At 40.3% G+C, this 21,665-nt stretch overlaps 1 protein-coding gene across 2 annotated transcripts in view; it reads right to left on the bottom strand.

The window, feature by feature from the left end:
• The window catches only part of USP7 (ubiquitin specific peptidase 7), a 68,829-nt gene that overhangs the window by 28,097 nt on the left and 19,067 nt on the right, over positions 1-21,665 (bottom strand). Inside the window, exons 2-7 of one of the 2 annotated variants that reach the window (XM_059484798.1) lie at positions 10,154-10,258; positions 9,730-9,762; positions 4,380-4,578; positions 2,871-3,009; positions 2,087-2,175; positions 1,262-1,370 (exon numbers count right to left, since the gene is read on the bottom strand). In XM_059484798.1, coding sequence (XP_059340781.1) covers positions 1,262-1,370; positions 2,087-2,175; positions 2,871-3,009; positions 4,380-4,578; positions 9,730-9,762; positions 10,154-10,258 — 674 coding nt within the window. The remainder of the gene's footprint in view (positions 1-1,261; positions 1,371-2,086; positions 2,176-2,870; positions 3,010-4,379; positions 4,579-9,729; positions 9,763-10,153; positions 10,259-21,665) is intronic. The other variant, XM_059484799.1, reaches the window with a different exon arrangement.

The following is a 21,665-nucleotide window of genomic DNA, read 5'->3' as shown; positions in this document are numbered from 1 at the left end:
AGAGCAAAGTGAGTTATCCAAAAGAGTAAAATGTACAAACATTGAGTGCTGAGCAAAAAGAACAGGCACTATAATGAGTGATAAACTGAATGAGTAAATTATACCTCCTGCAAAAAAGGAACAGGTGCATCATGTAAAACAAGTCAAGTATTTATCTGTTGTCCATGGCATTAGGAAGATCTCAGTTACATTCTATTGGAGTTTGAAGTGTTATTTTTCTTTTGCAGTGCTTCAGAGTGAACAGCATTACAAAGAGAAAGAAGAAATGCCAACTGGGACACCTACCACAGAGATATAAAATGTAAGATGGTGGGAAATTACAAACAGTGGAAAGCAGGTACATCAAAAAGGGAAAAGAAAGCTTAACTGAACTGCAACTAGTCTACATAAGAGAAAGTCCAAGTTAGAGCAGTTCATTTTCACTAAGAGACAGACAGTAAGTGCAGAAATGCACAGATGGATGAATTAGGATCAATAGGAAGCTCCAATACACTGAATAGTGCCACGTTGGTTTTTTTTCCAAGTACATTCCCTCTTCTAAATAGCCACCTCCAATATCCAGTCACCACTTCTGTTTTTAATCCCAGTAAGGGTCCTGCACAATTTTAAAGTTATACATTATCTAGTGTATTTTATCCTGGCTTTAGATGAGATATTTATTAAAAAGGTATTTAAAGAAGTTCTTTGCAGCAAAGAAATAACACCTACAGTAAACAAAAAAATATTACTAAAGTAAATATAAAATTATGTTGTTTGAACTACTGAAAATCTAATGTTTTGCATCACTACAGAATGGCAACCATAATAACAAAAAAATTCTGCTGCATATTAGTAATTTCAAGATGGAGCAAATGTGCATCTTTGTGCATTGTTTATGGGCTGAGACGTCATAATTCCCTATTTTAAGTATTTCAGAAAAGGGAAATTGTTTTATCTTCAAGGTTAAACTGCTTTCCCTGCCCCCAGCAATTCCTAGCAATATTACCATATAATACAGAATACAGAAACACCCCCTAAGCTCAGGTGCTCTTCTTCAGGTGCTCTGCCTGCTTCCACAGAAGACAAAAGCTTGTGTTCCACAAACTACAAAAGGAAGCTTCCTGTACTCTGCCTGCAGTAAGACATGCATCACCATGTAAGTCACAACTCTCTGAAAGGATAAAGGAGGCAAAAGGATCACACAGGTCTGTTTTGAAGCATTCAGAAATGCTAATTAAAACAGCCAAAGTTATAATCTCATGTTCTTTCATGTATTGCTTACCTTTCGTAGCTGATTTGTGAAAAATAAAGTCTGTAACAAACTGTTCATGTAACAAGTTGCTCCCTGGTTCTTTAAGCCAACATATCCTGTGTGCTTCTTTGAATCCCACCTAGAAAATAGTTTGTGGTTAAAAACAAGGAAGTTCTGTATTCCAACAATAAAGAGTGTTTGTTCTAAGGTAGCTGCTGGTAGGTATCAGCTACTCTCCACTGCTACTGAAGGTTCAAACTCCACTCCACTGCTGCCTGCCAGTAACAACAGGCTTTGCAATTAGATGCTTAGTGATTTTACTACCTTTTTTTTTAATATGTTCCATATGGCAGAAAAATGATGTCCTGTGAGGGTGTCCTGGAGCTCAGAGCTGTACTTTTAAGGGCAAGTCTGCACCTCTGTACAACCCCATTGTTTACAAGTGCCATGAAGGAGAACAACTGACATGAAGCAGTTTTACAACAATTGTAAACCAAGGTAGGTTACACAGCACTTGGCTGCACCTGAAGCCCCATCAGTTCCCACACCACAAATGCTCAGGCCACAACTGCAGAGGTGTTCAATCACAAACCAACTCACACAGAAGCTGAGCTCCACAGCATTTTGCTGAGCAATGCAAACAGAAATTTAAGCTATACAAAATCTCTGTGACTATGAAAAAATTGCCATGTGAGAATTCATCAACTAGTCGTGACAAAGTGAGAATGTCTGATGGGAGCTACAAATGACAATAGCACAGAATACTTGAATGATCACAAGCAACATAAAAATATTAGAATTATATAGAATATAAGAATTTTTAACACTGCTTTGTTTTTAATCAAAGACACTTACGCTACTCCGTGTGGAGCATCTGCTTGAACATAGACTTCAAAAGTAACTTTGTCCTCTTCTATAAAGCCTTTTTCAGGATCAGTAACTTCCTGTAAAACACCAATGACACAGGAACATGAAAAGTGGAACATGCAACATGGCTGCAGTAAAGCATCCTGTTAGACACCACTTTCTAATTTCCAAGCCTGAGTTATCAGTACTAATAAACTGAAGAAGAAAAACTGAAGAACACCAAAGCAGTTGTTTTACAGTTTACTAGATTTTAATTCTTTTTTTAGTGTCTCAATGCAGAAAACTTGTTCCTGCCTTTTAAGATTTTGCAGTAGTTTTTTGGTTTTCAATGATGTAAGAGTTGGTAATCAAATGTTCTGCTTCTTCTGGACAATATTCCAAAACCTTTGCAAATGCTTAAAAAGCTCTCACAATTCAAGAGAAACCTTAGTAGTACTATCAGGGCAATAAACATACATGTACATATACAGAAAGAACACAAGCAAATTTATGCTGCTTCAGAATGTCAGTGACTATCACCTAGTGATAACAAAACACAATCAGCCAGGCATAAAACAGTAATGAGGGAATATTTAAATTACAACATAAGTAAAAGCACTCTTAAAAAATCAAGTTAACAGAGTAAGAAACTGAAAATAAATCTACAGCAATGATAGAAAAAAACCAACAGCTTGGGGAAAAATCCCTTTGCTATCAGCACATCAGTATGCAGGAGGACAGGTACAAAACTGCTCCTACCTAGCAACAGATTAATAGATGTCCAATTACTTACACTCCAGGCCATGAAGTTAGAAAAGCCCCAGTCATTCTCCTTGTGAAAGAACAAGTGACTAATACGACGACTGAATGATTTTTCATCATCCTTGTAGTTTATTATCTTGAGAACTGCTTGTGCATGACAGGACCATGACCTATAAATACAGAAGAAACACTTGAAACTCTTTCAAAACCAAGCTTTTTATAGCAAGTTACATAACTTTTTTTTGTTAGAAATTTTTGGTTCATTACTTTCACACATCTGATTTTTTTTCCTTATTAGATGTTAATTGTTATTGAGGGCATGAACCTCTGGGGCTTTCTGAAGCCACATTATGAAGCTGGAATGGAGATTTTCTTATGGCAACAGTGTTGACAAGAAAGTGTGTCAGTGGTTTGCAGGTTGTTTAAGAAGCTGAGGGCTCCCCCAGGTGAGTTAGTTCTGATCTGCCTCACTGCACAGGGATGGGCAGCTCCAAGTGCTCTTGGTGTCTACAGACAGGGAGGTCTCAGCCTTGGGGAAGCAAAGGATGAGGAGCTTCTACCCTCCCTCCCACGAGATAAACTCCCCAACACTAATTGTCCCAGCAGCACTTCTTCATGACCACTGTGTTCAAAACCACCACTTGTACAAGGCAATCAGTGTGGACACAGCTCAGACCAGGTCCTGTCACTGCCTCATGCACTGGCACTGCTTGCTCAGCTCCACCAGCTGCACCTTGGTTGGTACTTCTGAAGATCACCCTTTTCTGTAAATGCTTGGATGTGAATCACATGGCCTGTGACTTGTTAATACACTTATAACTTTTTCTTTACATTCTGCCCTGAACACTCACCTCTAAATTCTAAAAATGGTGAAGAAGTAGAATTTATTATTGAGAGTAAACAACAAGCTTTGTGAGGTTCAGTGCCAGAATGGAGTTACCCTATTGGAAAGGACACCTGAGAGGTCTGCACTCTTCCTGGATAAGCTACAGGAATGCTCCAGAAATTTGCAGTTATCTTTTTAAATTTTTCTGTTATTTCCAAAAGTGGTCAAAGGTAGCCAATGTTGATCAGCATGCAGGACCCCAAGAACACACACATGTTCAGACCTTTCTGGATGAGTGATGGACTCCACTTAAGGAGAGCACTCATGCCCTGCTCTGCCTGCACTGGTAGCAGTTACCTGCTCACACGCTTCACAGGGCAGCATTTATAGCTTGGCATGGATAGAGAAACTCCATTTTCATTTGAAATAAACCCAGAACATTTTCCATGCCAAGAAAACTGTCAGTCAAGGGCTTCTCCTTCAGCAAGCATAGATCTAAATTCTACCACAAACTTCTAGTCACACAAGCTGACTTTAGCTCACCCTAAAGAGGGGATTATTCTTATGCTTTGAGATTCAGAAAGGTGGGGGGTAAAGGGCACCCAAACCCTTGCAATTCTTTCCTCTGACAGAAAGCAAGGGTTTGTTTGTATCTCTTGCAATAGATTAACCAGTATCAAGGGAGGAGCTGTACAATAATTAAAAGGCTCTTACGTGGAATCAGACTCAGCATTGCACTGAAGGAAGAATCCTACACTCTTTTGGTGAGGTCTGTCGGGGTAGAGCCGAGGCATCACCATGATCTTCCACGGCAAATTGCGAACGAAGCACGGCGGGCTGAGCACTGACTCACTCAACCTGTTGAAGCGTTCCACTGTAAACTGAAACGTGGCTTCTGATCGCCAGCTGGTATCTGTAACACACACACAGCATGGCTTCAAACACCTCCCCTTCCTCACTCCAAAATGACCAACATCATGGAACATGAGCATGTTTCACATAGTGGAATATTGGCAGCAACAAAAACATCCCCATCCCACAGGACTTAATTACTGACATCTCAAGTTTTTCATTTTGAAAAACACTGCAACTCCATTCAGGCAAACATGGCACTGCAAGACACATTCCTTTTGTACACTATTTCCTCCAATGCTTCTTTGGATTTGTTACCACTCTAGCTTCTTTTAAAGCAGCAGGTGCAGTAAGACAGAGACATCAAATGCTCTACAACTAAATCACAGCCCACTCTAACTCTTCTTGTTGTGTAGCATCTCCACAGCCCAGTTTAAGTCACTTCTCTGTGTGAACCCATATGCACAATGGAGTTTCACAATCTGTTCAAATGCCCATGTTGATATCATGTCACCATTTAGTTGCTTTTGGCTTGCAATAGTAGATTTGAAACAGATGAATGCCAGAGGATGGTTGTTGGAGTTCTGTAAAATCGTATCAGTTTGCTGAAAATCAGCTCAAGAGTAGGGTCCTGTTTTCTTTATGCTATGCAAAGACTTTGGAGATTTTTAGTGGTCTAGCACTAAGTTAAATGAGACTATTTTTTTTTCAAAGAGCTTATTTTGACACATACAAATAAAGTAATTTTGCCTTCTTCCCACATACCCAGTTCTTCACCTACCACAATCTGTTCTGCTTCTGTAGTACACAGCTATAACAGGGTGCTGGAGACTGTGACAGATTCAGCAAGGCACAAGGCCAGGCTCTCTTTACTGTGACACGCCTCATATTGCACTCAGAGAAAAAACCTGCAACTTATCCCAACAACTTGACAGGCCAGGGATGCACAAGACACTGCCATGGTTCCAGTCTGACACTGGTGTAACAGGGAATCCTGGCTCTAAGGAGGTTGTATGAGCACACCCATGGTCACCCTGCTGCTCTCACTGCACCCATGGGGGATGCACAACCAAAGATGTGTCACACATGCAGTGGCACTGAAATCAAACAGCACTGAGGGACAACACCACCGAGGTAGAAGTCAGAGTGTGAGCTGTGACAAGGCACAGAGTACAGCAAATGTGTCCTTGCCATACAGGGACAGCAGAGGTTTACTCAGCTTGGCACAGCACCAGACACAGCACTGAATCATTTTTCCAAAACACAGGTGAGTCCTGATTGCTACCTTAATTTAAAAATGGAACACTCTTGATTACAACATGCAACAGGATAAAGATTATACATTTCATACAGAAAATTACCAAGTTTTAGCAACAACTGCTAGGGAGCTAGGACAGATTTCATTCTTCTCCCTCGTGAAGCAGTTTTCGAGCAGTTGTCCTGCTCCTGAACTGCAACACAGAATATTTTTTGTGTATGGTCTGACAGCCCCAAGCACTCCAATTATCTCTTGGAGGTACTACAGCCCAAATCTGCTTCCTGTCCCCTCCACTCCTGCAAAGACCTTGGTGTTGCCCTGTGCTGTCAGCTTCCTCAGTAACATGAGAGTTCAAAGGATTACTTTCTCCTTTTTCCCTCTGAAGTGCAGCTAACTACAGTCTGTCACCTACTTATAAAATGCTCTCTTCCCAGTCTCACTACTCACTGCCCATTGACAGAGTGAAGAGCTGATCCTCTACACCCAAGAACCCGACAGGCTGCAGACAGAGGAGCTCTAACTTGATCTGCAGCCAGGATGAAACAAATCTGTAACACACTTATTTTAAAATCAGTCTTGTATCACACGTGTATCTCAAACCAACTTGAGGCCACCTCCCTACTCACAATCATGATATCAGTGCTTCTGGGCTCAGCCTGAGCTTCCAAAAAACGAGCCAAGTTTGCTTTCTGCCTCCTTTGATGCAGCTTTCAAAGCACTTCAGCACAAGGATGCAGCAGTGCTGCTACAGTGTCAGCTAAAAAATGCAGCCCACGCAGCATCTGCAGATGCTTCAGAGGAAATTTGCCTGTATTTCTTGGTTTCTTTTCAGAAAAGCCTGTGCATGAGAGCTCACCAGGGAATGGGAACTCTTCTCTGTAAAATATTTGAACAAGCAGTAGTAACTGCTCCATAAAAATGCAGCCTTGTAACACAGGTCAACCCTAAAATAGAAGTGTCTTTAAAAATAACAACATTCCTTTCCTGTCAGTAAGCCTATTTTTTCTTAGGAACTATAATGGATTAAAGGATGAATTTTATTAGAAAAAGAAGTTTACATAGCAAACGTGAAAATTACACCAATATGTAAAGCCTTTTTTGCCATCATGAACATGTCCTCCAGATGCCAGTTAAAGACTGCAACTGGCAGCAGGATAATTTAGTAGTGACTGTCAAGTGAGACTTTTATAAATCCCAGAACTACAAACTGAACACAAAGTCAAAAGGATTGATCCAGCTGACAATACTTGGACAAATTACATGCAATGGACTGTCTTTGCTACATGGGAAACATTTTTTCATTGATGTGATGAATGTCACATTCAGCATCTTCACAGAAGAAAGATCCTTCAAATCAGAGATCCAAATACTGAACAGGATCCATTTTAAGGCTGAAACACATTTAAATGTTGATACTTTGGGGAGAAGCAGATTTCTTTATTCTCTTAGTAAATGTTGCTACCTTGAAAGTGCACTGGAGTTATTAAAATATTCTGAACCTGAATTATTAATGGAGAAACTGGCTGAATATTCTATGAATATTTTAATAATGATCCAAATACAGCATGCAATACCAGCATATGGCTAAGACTGATGCTTCTGAAAGCCTTCTTGCCTCTGCAATTCTTCACAGAAATGAGACTTCAGGAGGTAATGGCAAAGCTGTGAGTTTATGTTCAGCTAGGGACCTTCTGTTTGAACTTTAACTTCTAAGAGAATTTACTCTATGTGTTGCTTTGAATACTCATGCACTTGCAAACAAGTTTTGATCAGAGCCTTGTTTTTAATATTTTTTACTTTATTTGCAGAGGCTGCTACTCCAGCTTTTAAAGTCTGGTTCATTTAAGTCCTTCTCCTTACAAAGCACAGCACAGTCCTTCAGTTGTTTTTTTTAATTGCTAAGACTTCCCACAGAGCAGCAACAGGTACTGGTCACAGCCTTGAGAGAACACAGCCTTATCTGAAAGTCCTGCTGCAGGTGCACTGCTGCTCCCATTCCCTGTACCTCACAATGCCTGCAGCCTGTTGCCTAGCAAAGGGGATGAGAGCTGCACTTTTTTTTCCCCAATCTTATCAGTCATTTCTTTATGTGCTAAGCTGGAAGAACAAAACCAGCTCAAAAGTTTCTTGAACTCAGAAAATCACCAGAAAGCCGATTTTTATGATCCAGCTGGAAGCATCAACCTTTCATCTTACTGTTCACCTCTCTCACAGGAATCATTAAACTCATTAATTTCACTGAAGAGGTATCTAAATTCTCCTCATCCATTCTGTATCAGCTCAGATTGATGCCCCTTGAAAGGAAAACTGCATATTTATCAGAGAAGCCCATATCTCCCATTTTCCCTGTCTTTGTAATCTCTGAGCTGTCCATTACCCATGCACGTCATACTGCAAACCAGGTTAGCAAGAGCACAAACAGCAAGAGAACAATTGCACTGATGTGTAAATAATGCAACAGCAAGCAACTCATCTGATTTACAAGACTTGAAAAAGAGGCACCATCCACTTACATGATGTAAGTCTTCAGGAATGTTTTTGCAACTCTAACATTTTGCAATAACACTTTTCTCTATCTGTGTCAATGCACAGCTGTAGCAGCACCAACATGTAGCCAGACACTCCTTATTCAAATATAATGAGGAACTATTAAGAGTATTGCTTAATAATCACACTTGAAGCCTGAAGGGTGTCCCAGTGCAGAGTGGGCCCAAGCTCCTGACCATGCTGGAAGTCCATAAAGGCATGAGAAGCTCCCACAAACGTTCTGTCAAATGCCTTCAGATACTTTTTCTCCCTAGTGCAACACCTTTAATACCCAGTTCTGAGAGTCAAAGAGTTGGGAATTGATACAAACAGGTTCACAGCAGTTATTTGGCTAATAGGTCAATGTTATTCTGAATGAAGAGGTGAATATCTGATTGCTCGGCCTCAGCTATTTCTGCAGTTTAAGTCCCTATTTTGGCTAATTTGTGCAAGTATATACAGACCAACTAGTGGATTTTTCTAATTCACCAATGTGTTATGCACTGGTTGTATCAACAGCAAACATTACCAGGCTTTCTACATATAAACATTCCTACCAAGAACAGAGCTCAAACAGATCTGTTCTAGCCAGTTGGCGTCAACCCATGTAGCCTTCCCTTGTCACCCTCTAAATACCAGGGCCTGACAGACATTTAACATCTTTTATAACAGCTTTTGATAAGAACAGACTCTGAGCAATAAATCAAAACCCTCTGAATGAGATTAGGTAACTCCACAAATAAAATTCACAGGCTAAGCAGATTATATTTTTCTTTAATTGCAAGACTCCGGTCACAGAAAACTTTATCTCTGTCAATGATACAGAGCTGATTCAAGCATGAGATGCTTTTGTTCTGAATTTAAATCCTATTCTCTTCATGGAACATTACTATTTTCTATAGTATTCTATATTCTTGAACACATTAAAATAAGCACTTTTTTGACCTTTAACCTCAAAGTCTGATTTTTCTGAAAAAAATCACTCAATATTTTTGCACAAATCAAACTAAATGTTTTAGCCTAGTCCTAAATGTACTCTCACAAGACAGCACAAAATATTGAACAAACCCCACTCATATGATGTTTCCCTTCTCCCAACTCAATTTTATTTCATTCTTCAAAATGAGCAGTCCCTGCCCATATCCCTTCCTAAGAAAAATCACTGCACATTTTCCTTACTAAACATAACAGATTTAGAAACTTGTTACCTTTCTTTGAATATACCCAGTTATAATTATTTGATCCTCTGCAAGAAACTGTACATCCTTATTTTCATTTAATGGACCAAGAAAAAGACTTCAAAAACACATGTCCCTTTTATTAACAGGACATTAATATATAATTTTTCTTTTGCTTTTGCAAGTAAAATTAGGTGTCAGAACTGAAAACAAAAGATGTTCATCAACAGAATAGTTACCACTGACTTACCACACAAAGACAAAACCAGATCACAGCTGCCACCTGACAAGAGAGCAGGACAGATAAGGATTCTAAACACCCTGAAGGAATTGCATAACTGATAAAATTAATATTCAGCAAAGCCCAGCTGCAGCACCTTTAAAGGGCTGCATCACAAAACATAACAATGGACAGTAGCACTTTCAGCAATTTTTAAATGAGTACCTAGAAAGAGTACAAGAAAAAAATCCCAATCCTTCAGAAGTCTAATCTTATTGTACAGCTATGTCAAAAGGATGTCTACACAGAAAACCAGCAGCCATGACTACAGAGGGATTCATTTTTTTAATGAGCTGCAGATCACAGGACACAGGTAAGAGATGGACTACTTTCTCTCAAAATCACAAAACTAAAGAAGCCAAACAAACCATGTGTTCATCAAATATTTACTTACCATCTTCCATGTCTTCCTCAGTGTTGTTATGTCCGTCAGCCATTGCTACATTCCCATTAATGACAGGATTTTGAGTAATTCTTGGAGGATCATCTGTATCTCCAGCTAAGACAGAAAAAAAGTTTGTAAAAATTAAACACATAATTAATAATTAGAAGTTAACTTTTTTGTCTCAGGTAGTGTTTATGAGACAGGTGAATAGTATACACTTGCACAAAACAGTATTTATTTAAGTTATTGCTCAAAAGTTGTACTGGTATGTGTCTTTAAAAAATCCCCATATAGGTGAATATTTATGGATGAAGAAAAAAGTCCACATTAATGTGGAATACAGACACAAAGAACATAAACCAACTTTTAAGTTTTCAGATTGCCTTGCAATCAGTATCTCATAATCAAGTCTCATTAAATAAGAACTTTTTATTTACTTTCTCTTGCATTCTTAGAATGCAAGAAATTTTTACATGAGTTCAAGTTTCTAATAGCAGACTTTCTAAACTAACAAGTTACTTTAAGACTTCTTCATTGTTACTGCTTTTGTAAGAAAAAAACTGAACCTCTAATCAGATATAATGGTAAGATTTAAATCTTACTTGGAGAAAATTGGAAAGGAAATAATTTAGGATTAAGGAACATTTTAGACATAACATTTTCCAGTTTCTAGCCGTCACTGACATTAAGTTTTGCTCCAGTGACCATTACACATGTAAATGCCACTAAACCAAGAGATGTGAGACAACTTGATGAATTGGAACCCACTATTTCCAAGTTGCATTGTCTTGATTGAACAAGCACCTTCCTGATTCCTCCAACAACTGAACAACATCTCCCTCCACTGCTTTCACACCAAAAGCCAGTGGACAGTTTCACCATGACTCCAGAAAAGTGGGTATGTTCTTGGATAAACTAAACTGGCTTGTATCATCAAACTGTAAAACCTATAAGCCCTTGCAACCATCTCAAGGACAAGCACTACTTAAAAGACACTCTAATTTAAAAGGTCTGATGAGTTTCTCATAGCTGTACAAGTCATGCTATTAACTTATATATTCCACTACCCCTCAAAAACCTCAAGGTCACTGATTTGTGTAACCAGGAGCAGTTTTATACCCAAAAGCTCCACACAATATCAGTCAGCAACACGAATTACTGACAATGTGCACTGCTGGGGATGCAGGGAAGCAGTGCCAGAGGATGGAAACCATTCCCAAGGGACACGGCACGATCCCAGCCCCAGCACAGCAGCCCGGCCGGGCCCTTGCCCGTCAGCACCCTGGACAGAGCTGGCCCCGCCACCGGCCCTGCCGAGCTCCGGGCGGCTCCGGCTGCTCACGGGCACGCAGGGGTGGGATGGGAAGGGATGGGATGGGATGGATGCCCACGGGCTGGGGTGCCCGGCTGTTTGCAAGAAGTGCCAGCTAGCCCGGACGCTGCCTTCTACCAGACAGCAGCTGAGTGTCTCCTGGGCAAAACAAACACAAGCACACCAGGAATCGCTGTGTGATCGTCTCCAAGTCTTTGAAAAGCCAGCGAGCTCCCACCAAAGGCAGGATAAGGCACGGGAGAACTGCAGCAGGAGCTCCGGAGCGCTCCCTCTCCTCAGAGCACACCCCGCTTCTGCAGCCTCATTCCAATTCACAGCACACACGGAGATACTTTCACACCCAGCACTTCTATAGTGATTGTTTACTCTCGCAGTAAATCCGCACAAGTAGTAACCTCTGCCCTCAGCACGACAGAAACAGCTCAGGTTAGAGACTTACTCCTGGATTAGGGCTACACTGGATCACAACTTAATGCTCACCCACGGCTTCTGGACACTATTAGGGTGCAGCAGATCTCACTGAGGTACCAGCAAAAGGTGTGCTGTGAAACACACACTGCAGCACTAACACATGCACTTTCCTAAATTCTCAGCTTTAGAACAAAAGCAAAATCAAGCATGATTTGAAGTTCTGACTGTAAGAAAAAGGTGTGCAGAAGATTGGCTCAGGTGTGGCAGAGCCTCAGGGGCCCCCTCAGCAGCAATTGGCACTGGCAATGCTGCAGCAGAACAACAAGGTAAAGATTTACTACAACAAAATTATGGGGCGACACGTTTGAACTCCTGCAACTTAAGAGCAGGAAAAATGACAAAAATCAAGAGTGAGATGGAAAGATCTCCAATTTAATTTCAACATCCTGCCTTACCCCCTGCTTTTTGAACCTTTTAACAGCACGTGCTAGTCTAAACAGAAAGCCATCCTCTGGGTCACTGCATTCTAGAAGCATACAGCATGTTATCAAAATGCAACAATTGTTTACACTAAATTAATACTAACTTTTTAAAAAATTATTCTTCTTCCTAAAGTTATCAGTGCAACTTAGTATCTGGAAACAAACTGAAGCAAACACCTTAGGAATAGTTCTGTTCTTCACTGAAAGCATATCCAATATTATCTTTAAACAGAGAATTTAAATATTGACATCATGTTTCACGGGGAAGAACTGATCTTAATTAAGAAAATAAAAAGCTTTATATGACATACTGCTCTACATTCTCTGAAAGTATGAGGAGTTAGAGATCACAGCAACAGCAATCAACTTAAACAGAGACAGCTTCTGAGATACTGTTTAGTGATAAGACAAATGAGCCATGATGAATGCCCCTGCTGCTTCTTCTGACATAGATGGACACAAAGTTTGTGATACAGCTTTCAGACATGGAAACCAGATAACACCAATCAATGTTTCTGGCTACTGTGAACAAAGGAAATGTTTTAACTACTAATAAAAGTCAACTAATCCTTTACACAAACAAAACACAGCCCCTCTTCAACAGATGTACTAGCAAGCAGTATAACAAAACACATTTTCTAGTAGAGCATTGAAAACCTGTAATTTGTGTTTTTCTCTCTTGTCTTTAAGAGCTCATAGGAAAGAACTGTAAAATCATACCAAGGTTTAATTAAGAAACATGTTTTATTTGCCTCAAGCAGAGGCAATGCCAAAGACTTATTCAAATTATACATTACAGGATTAAGAAAAAGAAAAAATACCTGTCCACACTGGCTAGGAAAACCATCCTACCAAACATACTACTTAATACACTGCTGTCTTTAATGCAGCTTAAACCAGTGTGTCAACATCACTCCAGTTATGTCATCTGTCCATTCCCACATCAGAATACCCAGTTTTAATGACATCCCTGGAATAAATTTGAGATGCAGTCTACAAATCAACTAAAAGTTAACATAAACCACATCAATTAAGGAAGTATCACAACAAAGTGACTTTAGGAATAGGAAATGTTTTTAACTCTTTAAATATATTACTGCAGTATTCAATGAATACAGCTTTCAATAGCAAAATTGTAGACACTAAAAAACTGGTTTGTAAGCATTTATTTTTCACCTCCTCAAAATGCAACACATAAACCTCTGTAGATATTCTTTTGTTACAAAAAGGAATGCAAGGCAACATGAAAAATAGTGTTGACAATTTCTTCTGAAACATTTAACATCACATATCTTATTTTCTCTGCCCATGGCACTGTGTTACAAATGAAAAATGCATCTTGAAGAGTTTACAGGGGTCTCTTGAGTTTGGAGGCTAAGACAACTTCCAAGAAGAGACATTTCAGATATTAGTGAATTTGTACACAAAAAATAGCTTTCACTTAGTTACTGAAATATCATGAATGCTGAAATAAGTCTAAATACTGAGATGCTTAATAAGTTTAAACACTGGAACAAAACTGGAGCGTGACACCAGAGTCTGGGAAGCTGATAAGAAATGTCAGTCATCTTACACAAACAAATTACTGGATTATATATAAGTGACTCTGCAGGTGCACACTTCTCATCCCTCATTGACTAAGTCTGTCACTGAAGTGCTGAGATGAAAGCCTGAAAGCAAAATGGTTGTGGCAATTGCTGCAGGGGAAAGAGGGAGAGAGAAGGGAAAAAACCAACTACAAACTTGCCCTATAATGACAGACCCTACAGAAAGTATATGTATGAAAAAAAAAATCTGCTTGCTATGGACTATGAGATCAGTATTATCATATTCAAGTACTCACAGTATTAAGCAATCAGAATTAAAAGAACATTACTGATTTTTAAAAAAACTCTTGTATTAAAAAAAAAGCTTTTCTGGCAGATTCAGCTTAATAATATGGACTCAAGTGTCACAGCAAGACACATTGCTCTGTTGTTCTACTGTTCACAACAATTCAAATCTACAAGGAAGGAATCTCAGTTTGCCGTGTTTTTTTCCTACTGATGAGAAAAGGGAAAAAAATTTTGTCGAGTTCATGTGGCTCCTGGCATAACTTAAATGCAGCTCTAGGAGAGGAGCAGAGCAGAGTGCTCTGTCCCCAAGCTGCAGGACACATTGCTCAGCACAAACACGTGTTTGCAGTCACGTGTGGCCAAAAGCTACAGAATGACTGCACAAGCACAGCGATTCCACTACAGCAGGAACTGCCTCTGTTGAACCACGATCACAGCGAGCTGTAACTTCACTAAGCTCTCAGGCATGACTCACAGCACTGCCATAGTCAAAGTCTGAAAGCTTATCCATAATGTTTGTCATTAGCTTTGGGAGCTGGCAGCCACAGAGGAGAAACTGAAGCAGTCTCGGCAGCAGGTTATGAAACATTTGTTTCCTTTTGAGGTTAAGGAGACCACAGCGGAGGAGCAATGGTGATACTAAAACCTTGGTTACAGTTATCACACACATCCGCCTCACGCTGGAAATCGTTTTACAGCCCCTGCACAGCTCTCCAGGCAGCAGCGCCACTGCAACCCCAAAACGAGCAGGGAGCTGCACCAAGGGCAGCATCGGCAGCCTGAAGGGAGTCAGTCATTCACTGCTGGCAGCAGCTTGGAGAATACCATGAACTTTCACATCCAGGGTCTTGCTTTTAGTGGGGGAAAGCAGAAAACAACACAACTTTCTCCTCTTCTGCTGGACTAAATGGACATTCCAGAAACAAAGCCTTCATTAAAGTTTTAAAAGGGCATTTTTCTTTTTAAATACAACACTATATGCAGATATGATAGGGGGGGGGGGGGGGGGGGTGCATGAATTCCAGTGGATGAATGAACCTGCAGTAAACACCAGGAAAAGAACTTACTGAGCAAAAATATCAGGTGGCAGGAGATAAGAATAAAGTCAAAGAATGCAAACGAGCAAAACCCATGCTGTAGCTGTCAACCTACATCAAGATCAAGGATATCCACTGCATGCTCAACACACAGCCCAGGTCTAGCTTTGCATCTCAGTGTCAGGACTCAAAGCTGTCACACCCCCTCAGGGCAGCCCAGCAGAGCCATGGCCCTCTGCACTCACTACAGAACATCTATTGAGGAACAAACCATGATATCTTCAAAAATTTTAACAATTATTATTTTAAAATGTAGCAGTATTTTAAATCAATATCTAAAGGTTTATTTCAGTTCTTAGTTTAAAATACCAGCCTGACATGGATAATAGCACACAAATTAAAAAAAAATTTAGAAATCATAATGAATAAACATTCTGTGATTTCAAGTGCTATAATAAATATCACCTCTTCAATCACCAAATTGATCCTTGCTATTGTAGCTATTAGGCAGCATATCCAAGTACATAATTGAGAAATTTCTAAAGCAAGCAGTAAATGCCACACTTTCCAAAGCAGTTACCAAACTGTAGTGGTGCAAAAAGGACACTCAAGAGACTCAAACAGAAAGCAAGAAAATTGCTTCTTCAAAGCAAACAAGAAAGTTTTAAAAATATGAAAAAGATGATGAACAAATACCTGCCTTGAGTACCTCACTACCTTCTCCTGGCTGCCTTGAGCTGGCAGTAGCAATGCCAACAGGTGACTTCAGCACTCTGGACACAGACTGCCCAGGCCATGCTGTAAGGGGCTGCAGGCACTCCTGTGGAATTGGTTTCCATGTGGCTGGAACAGCTCACAGGAAAACTTCTGGGCTCCAGCAGCTTGCTTCTCCCAGAGTCTGGAAACCACTGCTCTGAAAGCCAGATGAATAGAGTGGCTCCCAGAAGGGCAGGGTTTAAAAAGAACAATCAAAAACCAAACAAACAAAAAACCAAATAGCCAGGCCAAAAAGTAAAACCAAAACAACCACACATACCAAAATAAGCCAAACAAGCTCCCAACTCCATGATCTGAATGGAATTAATTTACAGCAGTCAATCTTTGAACTACTAGAAATGTTCTGTGCAAAAATTTCCCCTCACTTGCTCTGAAAGAACTCAGCTTTTCCAAAGTAAGAGAAACTATTTGGCCTCTAATCCCTACCTGCAGTTAGAATACAAACACCACTTATTGCACAAAGGGACTCAAGAGAAAAGGAATTAAATGAAAAGCATTCCACAGTTTCATCTTTATAAGACAGTCCTAGGTTGCTATAATGAAAAATCTGAAGAGGAATCAAGCAATTTCTGTACTGTGGCTGCCTTTCAAAAGGCATCCAAAAATAAAGCAATTTACCTGAAACATTTCAAATGTATCAAACAGTAACAGAGACTGAGATTAGTCTGGCCAGAAGAATGGGAGGAGGGAAAAGGAAAGTACAGAAACCCCCATGATCCTATGGATCAAGATGTAGATAACTGCTGTCATGGGTGTTTCCACTACTTGTAAATATTATCATTTGTCTTAGTTAAAAGTTAATTCTCCCATTAGCAAAGCTGGGGAAAATTTGCTTTGGTTTCATTTATTATTTTTCTTTTTTAATGGCTCTTTACTTGATCCAGTCAAAAGGTGTATCTAGGAATGTATGTACCTTAACAAGAAAGTTATGAAGGACAATGACCAAGTCTTAAGGGGAAAAAGCTTCTAGAGAAGTATCAGGAGGCAGAGCCAAGATTACAGACTAAGGGAAAGAGGTATTAGGGGCATAGGAAGCAAGAGGACTTCCAGGTAGAGAAATAAGGTTTAAAGATCTTCAATCCTTTCAAAATTTGCTCTATTAAATTTAGAAAGAAATGAGAAAAGACATTTATTTACGAAAGAGCAAGTAGTCAACATTACACCTTAAAAAAAACAAACCAAACCAAAAATGAAGCAGTATTATACGGAAGTCTCTTGCTCTCTAATTGTCATCTGAAACAAGTAATTATTGCATTATTGACTGGGAATTGCAAGTCTCCCACAGAAGATGATGTTACACAAGACAGCAAATGAAGAACTGGGATGGGACAGCTTCCTGGAAGCAGACTCATCTCTGCCATGCCCACAGAATATGTAGCAATGACTAGACAGACAGTAACAACACTGCAGCCACCATTTATTATTACACTGATCAATCATTGTGCTGCTGCTGCCTTGCATTCCCATCACTGGGTCTGCCTGGCCAAAGAGGACATTTTGACAAAGCACAGGATGGCCAGACTGGTTTCTAACTGTGCCAATGTATCTAATGGATGGGAACAAAATTGTATTAATAGAGTACACGATTATTCTATTCTTAGATAAAACAAAGCAGTTACATTCTAAGAAGCCCCTGAACACCATGCATGAACAATACCAGTCTGTAAGGTAAATAGTATCAGAAGCTTCATCCCACTGATACAGTTGTCTTCATGGGAAAATAAATGGGAGGTACAATGTAACTTTGTGGACAGAAAAATAGCTGAGAACAAATAGCCTATGAGAATGTGCTCTATAACTAAGCAGTTTGCTGCAGCAACCTATTTATCTGCTGATCTTCAAAGACAGGAGCAGTCTGATGGCACTTTACAAAACAAAACTCTTAAAATCCTTAAAAATGTGATTAACTTGCTACTGATACATTAAAAGCATTTAAGGTATTATCAATACAACTCCTCGGTGGACTTTAGGCTGCCATTGAAGAAGTCACCCCAAAAATTTACTGATACCAAGAGTGACTAAATTACCTGCTTTCAGCAGTTTAACCCTTTGCTTTATGAATAATTCAGTGTCAGATGAAAGACTGCATGAACTAGAGTTCAGTTTGGAAACTAACAACACACCCATAATTATCCAACAAAATTACAACTTGATGCTCTTGGTGAAGAGTGTGCATAGGCACCCTTCACATTTCAAGGGATCTTTCAAAAGCTTTTTAAGCTCCAGGTGCTTAAAAACTGGGGTAGACAGCAGCACTGGCACGAGCTTTTCTTCAGTACAGTGAAATTATTTAACAGAAGATACCAACCTGCCTGTCTCATTATCCCAGCTTTATGCACTGTACAGTGTCACAACCTCTTGGCAATCATCAGGGCAAGAGAAGGCCTGCTGAAAAATCTTTCACAGTTCCTTTTCTTAGTCTGAAGAGCTTTTTTAGCTTAGGCTATGCTTCTAGAAAACTATCAGATCAGGAAGAAACACGGAAAGACTGCTTCTGGTTACCCTGTAATACTCAAAAACCAGTAACTAGAACAGTTGACAAGATAAATTATTTTCCCCCATGATCAGGAAAGGCCGAAACATCAGAAGTGTCATGACCTATTATGGCAGCAGCTCCTGGACTTGCACTACCTTCTTCTGGCTGTATCTAGAGCAGCAAGGCTACAGCAGCAGCTCCCCAACTCGTCAGGTCTTGTCTCTGCACATTCCAGAGATGGCAGTGTGATTACATCTCTGCTGCAGCTCGGGCACTCGGTCCCAACCTACAGAACACACCCTGAACAATGTGTTTTTCCAGTATCACACCCCTGCTCTGCTAAGTTATAGCCTTCACTGCAACAACAGAGGCTGCCATCTGTGGCATCACTAGAGAGGCTGCAAATCCACTCACAGAAAAAATGAAGTTCTGAAAGAGGGAAGAAAAGGATGCAGTCCAAGGGCCACAGAGTATTTACATTTGTGTGGCACTATACCCAGCATGCTACAGTGCTGTGGACATGTTCTTGGTGTGGTAAAGACAGATAATTAAAATGCAATTAAAATTGCTATATTTGAATAATAATATAAGCATGTTATGTAATTAGTGATTGTGCTCCCATTAGCACCTCCCTCTTTCCTTGTGAAGTCCAGAAAAGCACACATCACCACCTGGACCAGCACAATTTTATTACTCAGATATATAAACTTCTCTATCATTTTGGATGAGTGCAACCCACAGTCTCAGAGAGTCTTGGGGTACATCTATTTAATTAAATACAATAACTGAACACTCACCATATGCTTAAGCAGCAAAAAGGCTTTGCACATTTACCAGTAGCACAAAACATTGCCTTACATGGGTATGATCACACACACCACTTGCCCAAACCAGCTCTGAAGGTACACTGCTTCTGCGCAGTAACTTTGCTACAGTCTCAAAACATTATTCATCACAATTCAGATTCTGTAACTCTGTTGTGAGACCAGATTCATCCTTACAGCAAATGCTAATTGCACTGCTCACTCCTGAACTCAGCCTCAGAGCACGCTGAGTTTTGCTCACACTAGCAGCAGCACAGGAAGGCAGCTTGACTGTATTTTCCTAATAGTGATGTGATTGTTAAACTGTTGAAACACTGTTGATCTGTCCATGTTGGAGTTTAAAAGCAAAACTTCAACTAATTTCCTAGTACAGAACAACACTGGATAACAATACGGATTAGCACTGGAATTAATTTTATAGGCACTAGGAGCAAAAAATATAAATCACCTACTTTAGCTCCATCTTTTAATTTCTCTTTTAACAGAAAAGATCACTCCAAGCCACAAGAACTGTGCAATGTGCCCAAACCCCTCACATTTAGGGATCTAATACCTCCAGCACTTCTTCCTGTTATTTTCAGAAATGCTTTTAAAGGTCTTCCTTTATTACTGGAGATTTGCTAACACTGATCTTGTTTTCCCTCTTCTTCCTTATGCTCCCAGCTGTGCAGAGAAATGGACAGATACTTAAGGTATTCCAGGCTCAAGGAATCTGACTCAGTGGTTGCAGGTAGCTGGTAGTTCTAGACTAGGCTTTGCTGAGAAGAGGGAAAGGCAAATAAATCAGATTCAGGAAAATAACATTAAAAACTAAATAAAACTGTGAAGAAACAGGCAAGCACAGGTAATCATATTTCCTTCTCACCTGACAACACAAACAAGCTTAAATCCAGGCTTCTTTGCTGCATAGTAAAGGAGTCAGCATCAAATACACTCACAAGAAAGTATTCCTTTGAGGGTAACTATGGAACGTGTTTCAGAGGTGGCTGTTACAGCAAAGCAGCCTGAAATCCCAGGCCAAAGCATCTCCAAAGTTCATCAGTTAGTCCCATGGCTAATCCAGAAAAATGCAAGCGCTGTGTCCCTGAGGAGACAAGGACTGGTATCTCTGCCATGCCATGGATGTGCACACTGCCCAGTTGGGATGCACAACTGGAAGATCTCAGTAGCACAGCACCTTTTATGTTTTCCTTGAGCTGGTGGCCTCTGCAACCAAGAGCCACTACAGGCTGTCTTTAGCACAGTGCACTGAGTACTAGAGCAATCTGAAATGCAATATGGAAGCAGAAAGGTATTGTTTATACAAAAGAACTGCAAATCAAGACGGTCATGTGTGCTGGTTTGGCTTCTTCACGAGCAGAGGGGAATATGGGATTTTCTACTACTTATAATACACAAGGGAATTCATATTAAATTACCAGAATGCAAGATTAAAGAGACAAAATCTGCTCTCCAGACTTTTAGCACATTTTTCCTCAGTTATCCAGGACCCTTCCTAGTCTACTCAGATAATAGCTCTAAACAGCCACTTGATACCTTGTACCATCTTTATTTTCCTTACTGTAACTTCCTTACTTGCCCTACATCTTTTCAAGATGGAGGAGGGAAGCAAGCTGTTAACCAGGCTGCACTCAGTGCTCAAAATGCAGCAGCACAGTGAACTTACACAAAGCTTTTATTATTCCCAGTTCACTTCCAAAGGCAATGCAGTGAATGGAAGAAGATTCTATGAGGAGCAGTGAAAAGGTACAGAGGCAGGGTGGCCAGGCTCAGACACCCTCGGGGTGTGCACAGCAGAGAAGGAACTCCCCATCCCTCCCCTGCACTCACGGTTAACATCAGCCTCTGCCACTCACACACCTCTACACACCAGCTTAAACCATTTTTGCTCAATCCAGGCTGGCAAATATTCAGGGTTTCCATAAGGAACTTTAGAACATTCATACAAAAAAACTGTTACTAGCCTGAAGTATTAAAAACCCCAAAATTCTTGACTGAGAACAGTTTTGCAGAATCTATAAAACTTTACTGTAGAAAAGCAATGCCTATTGCCAAAGTGTTTGGCACTTTTCATTCAGAACAAAGAGCAGGCCCAGAGAGAAGTCAGGCTTCTCCTCCGCTTCAGGAAAAGCATTCCCAGTTGAGGAGGAGCTTGCAGGCAGCGTGGGGCTGGGAGCAGGATCAGCCCCACACCCAGGAGTGTTTCCCCCTGCTTTGAGCAGGGAACTGCTCCCAGCAGCTGAGCTCTGAAGAAGCACCTCGGCAGTGAAGTGCAGAGCTGAACCAATTAGTGTGGGGTGCCCGGCGCTGATAAATCCTAACCTCACATCAGGGTCGCTTTTACAA

This window comes from Ammospiza nelsoni, chromosome 17 (genome assembly GCF_027579445.1).
Source record: "Ammospiza nelsoni isolate bAmmNel1 chromosome 17, bAmmNel1.pri, whole genome shotgun sequence".
NCBI lineage: Eukaryota > Metazoa > Chordata > Aves > Passeriformes > Passerellidae > Ammospiza > Ammospiza nelsoni.
The sequence above is the reverse complement of the archived record's forward strand: the minus strand, read 5'-3'. Positions and strand labels throughout refer to the sequence as shown.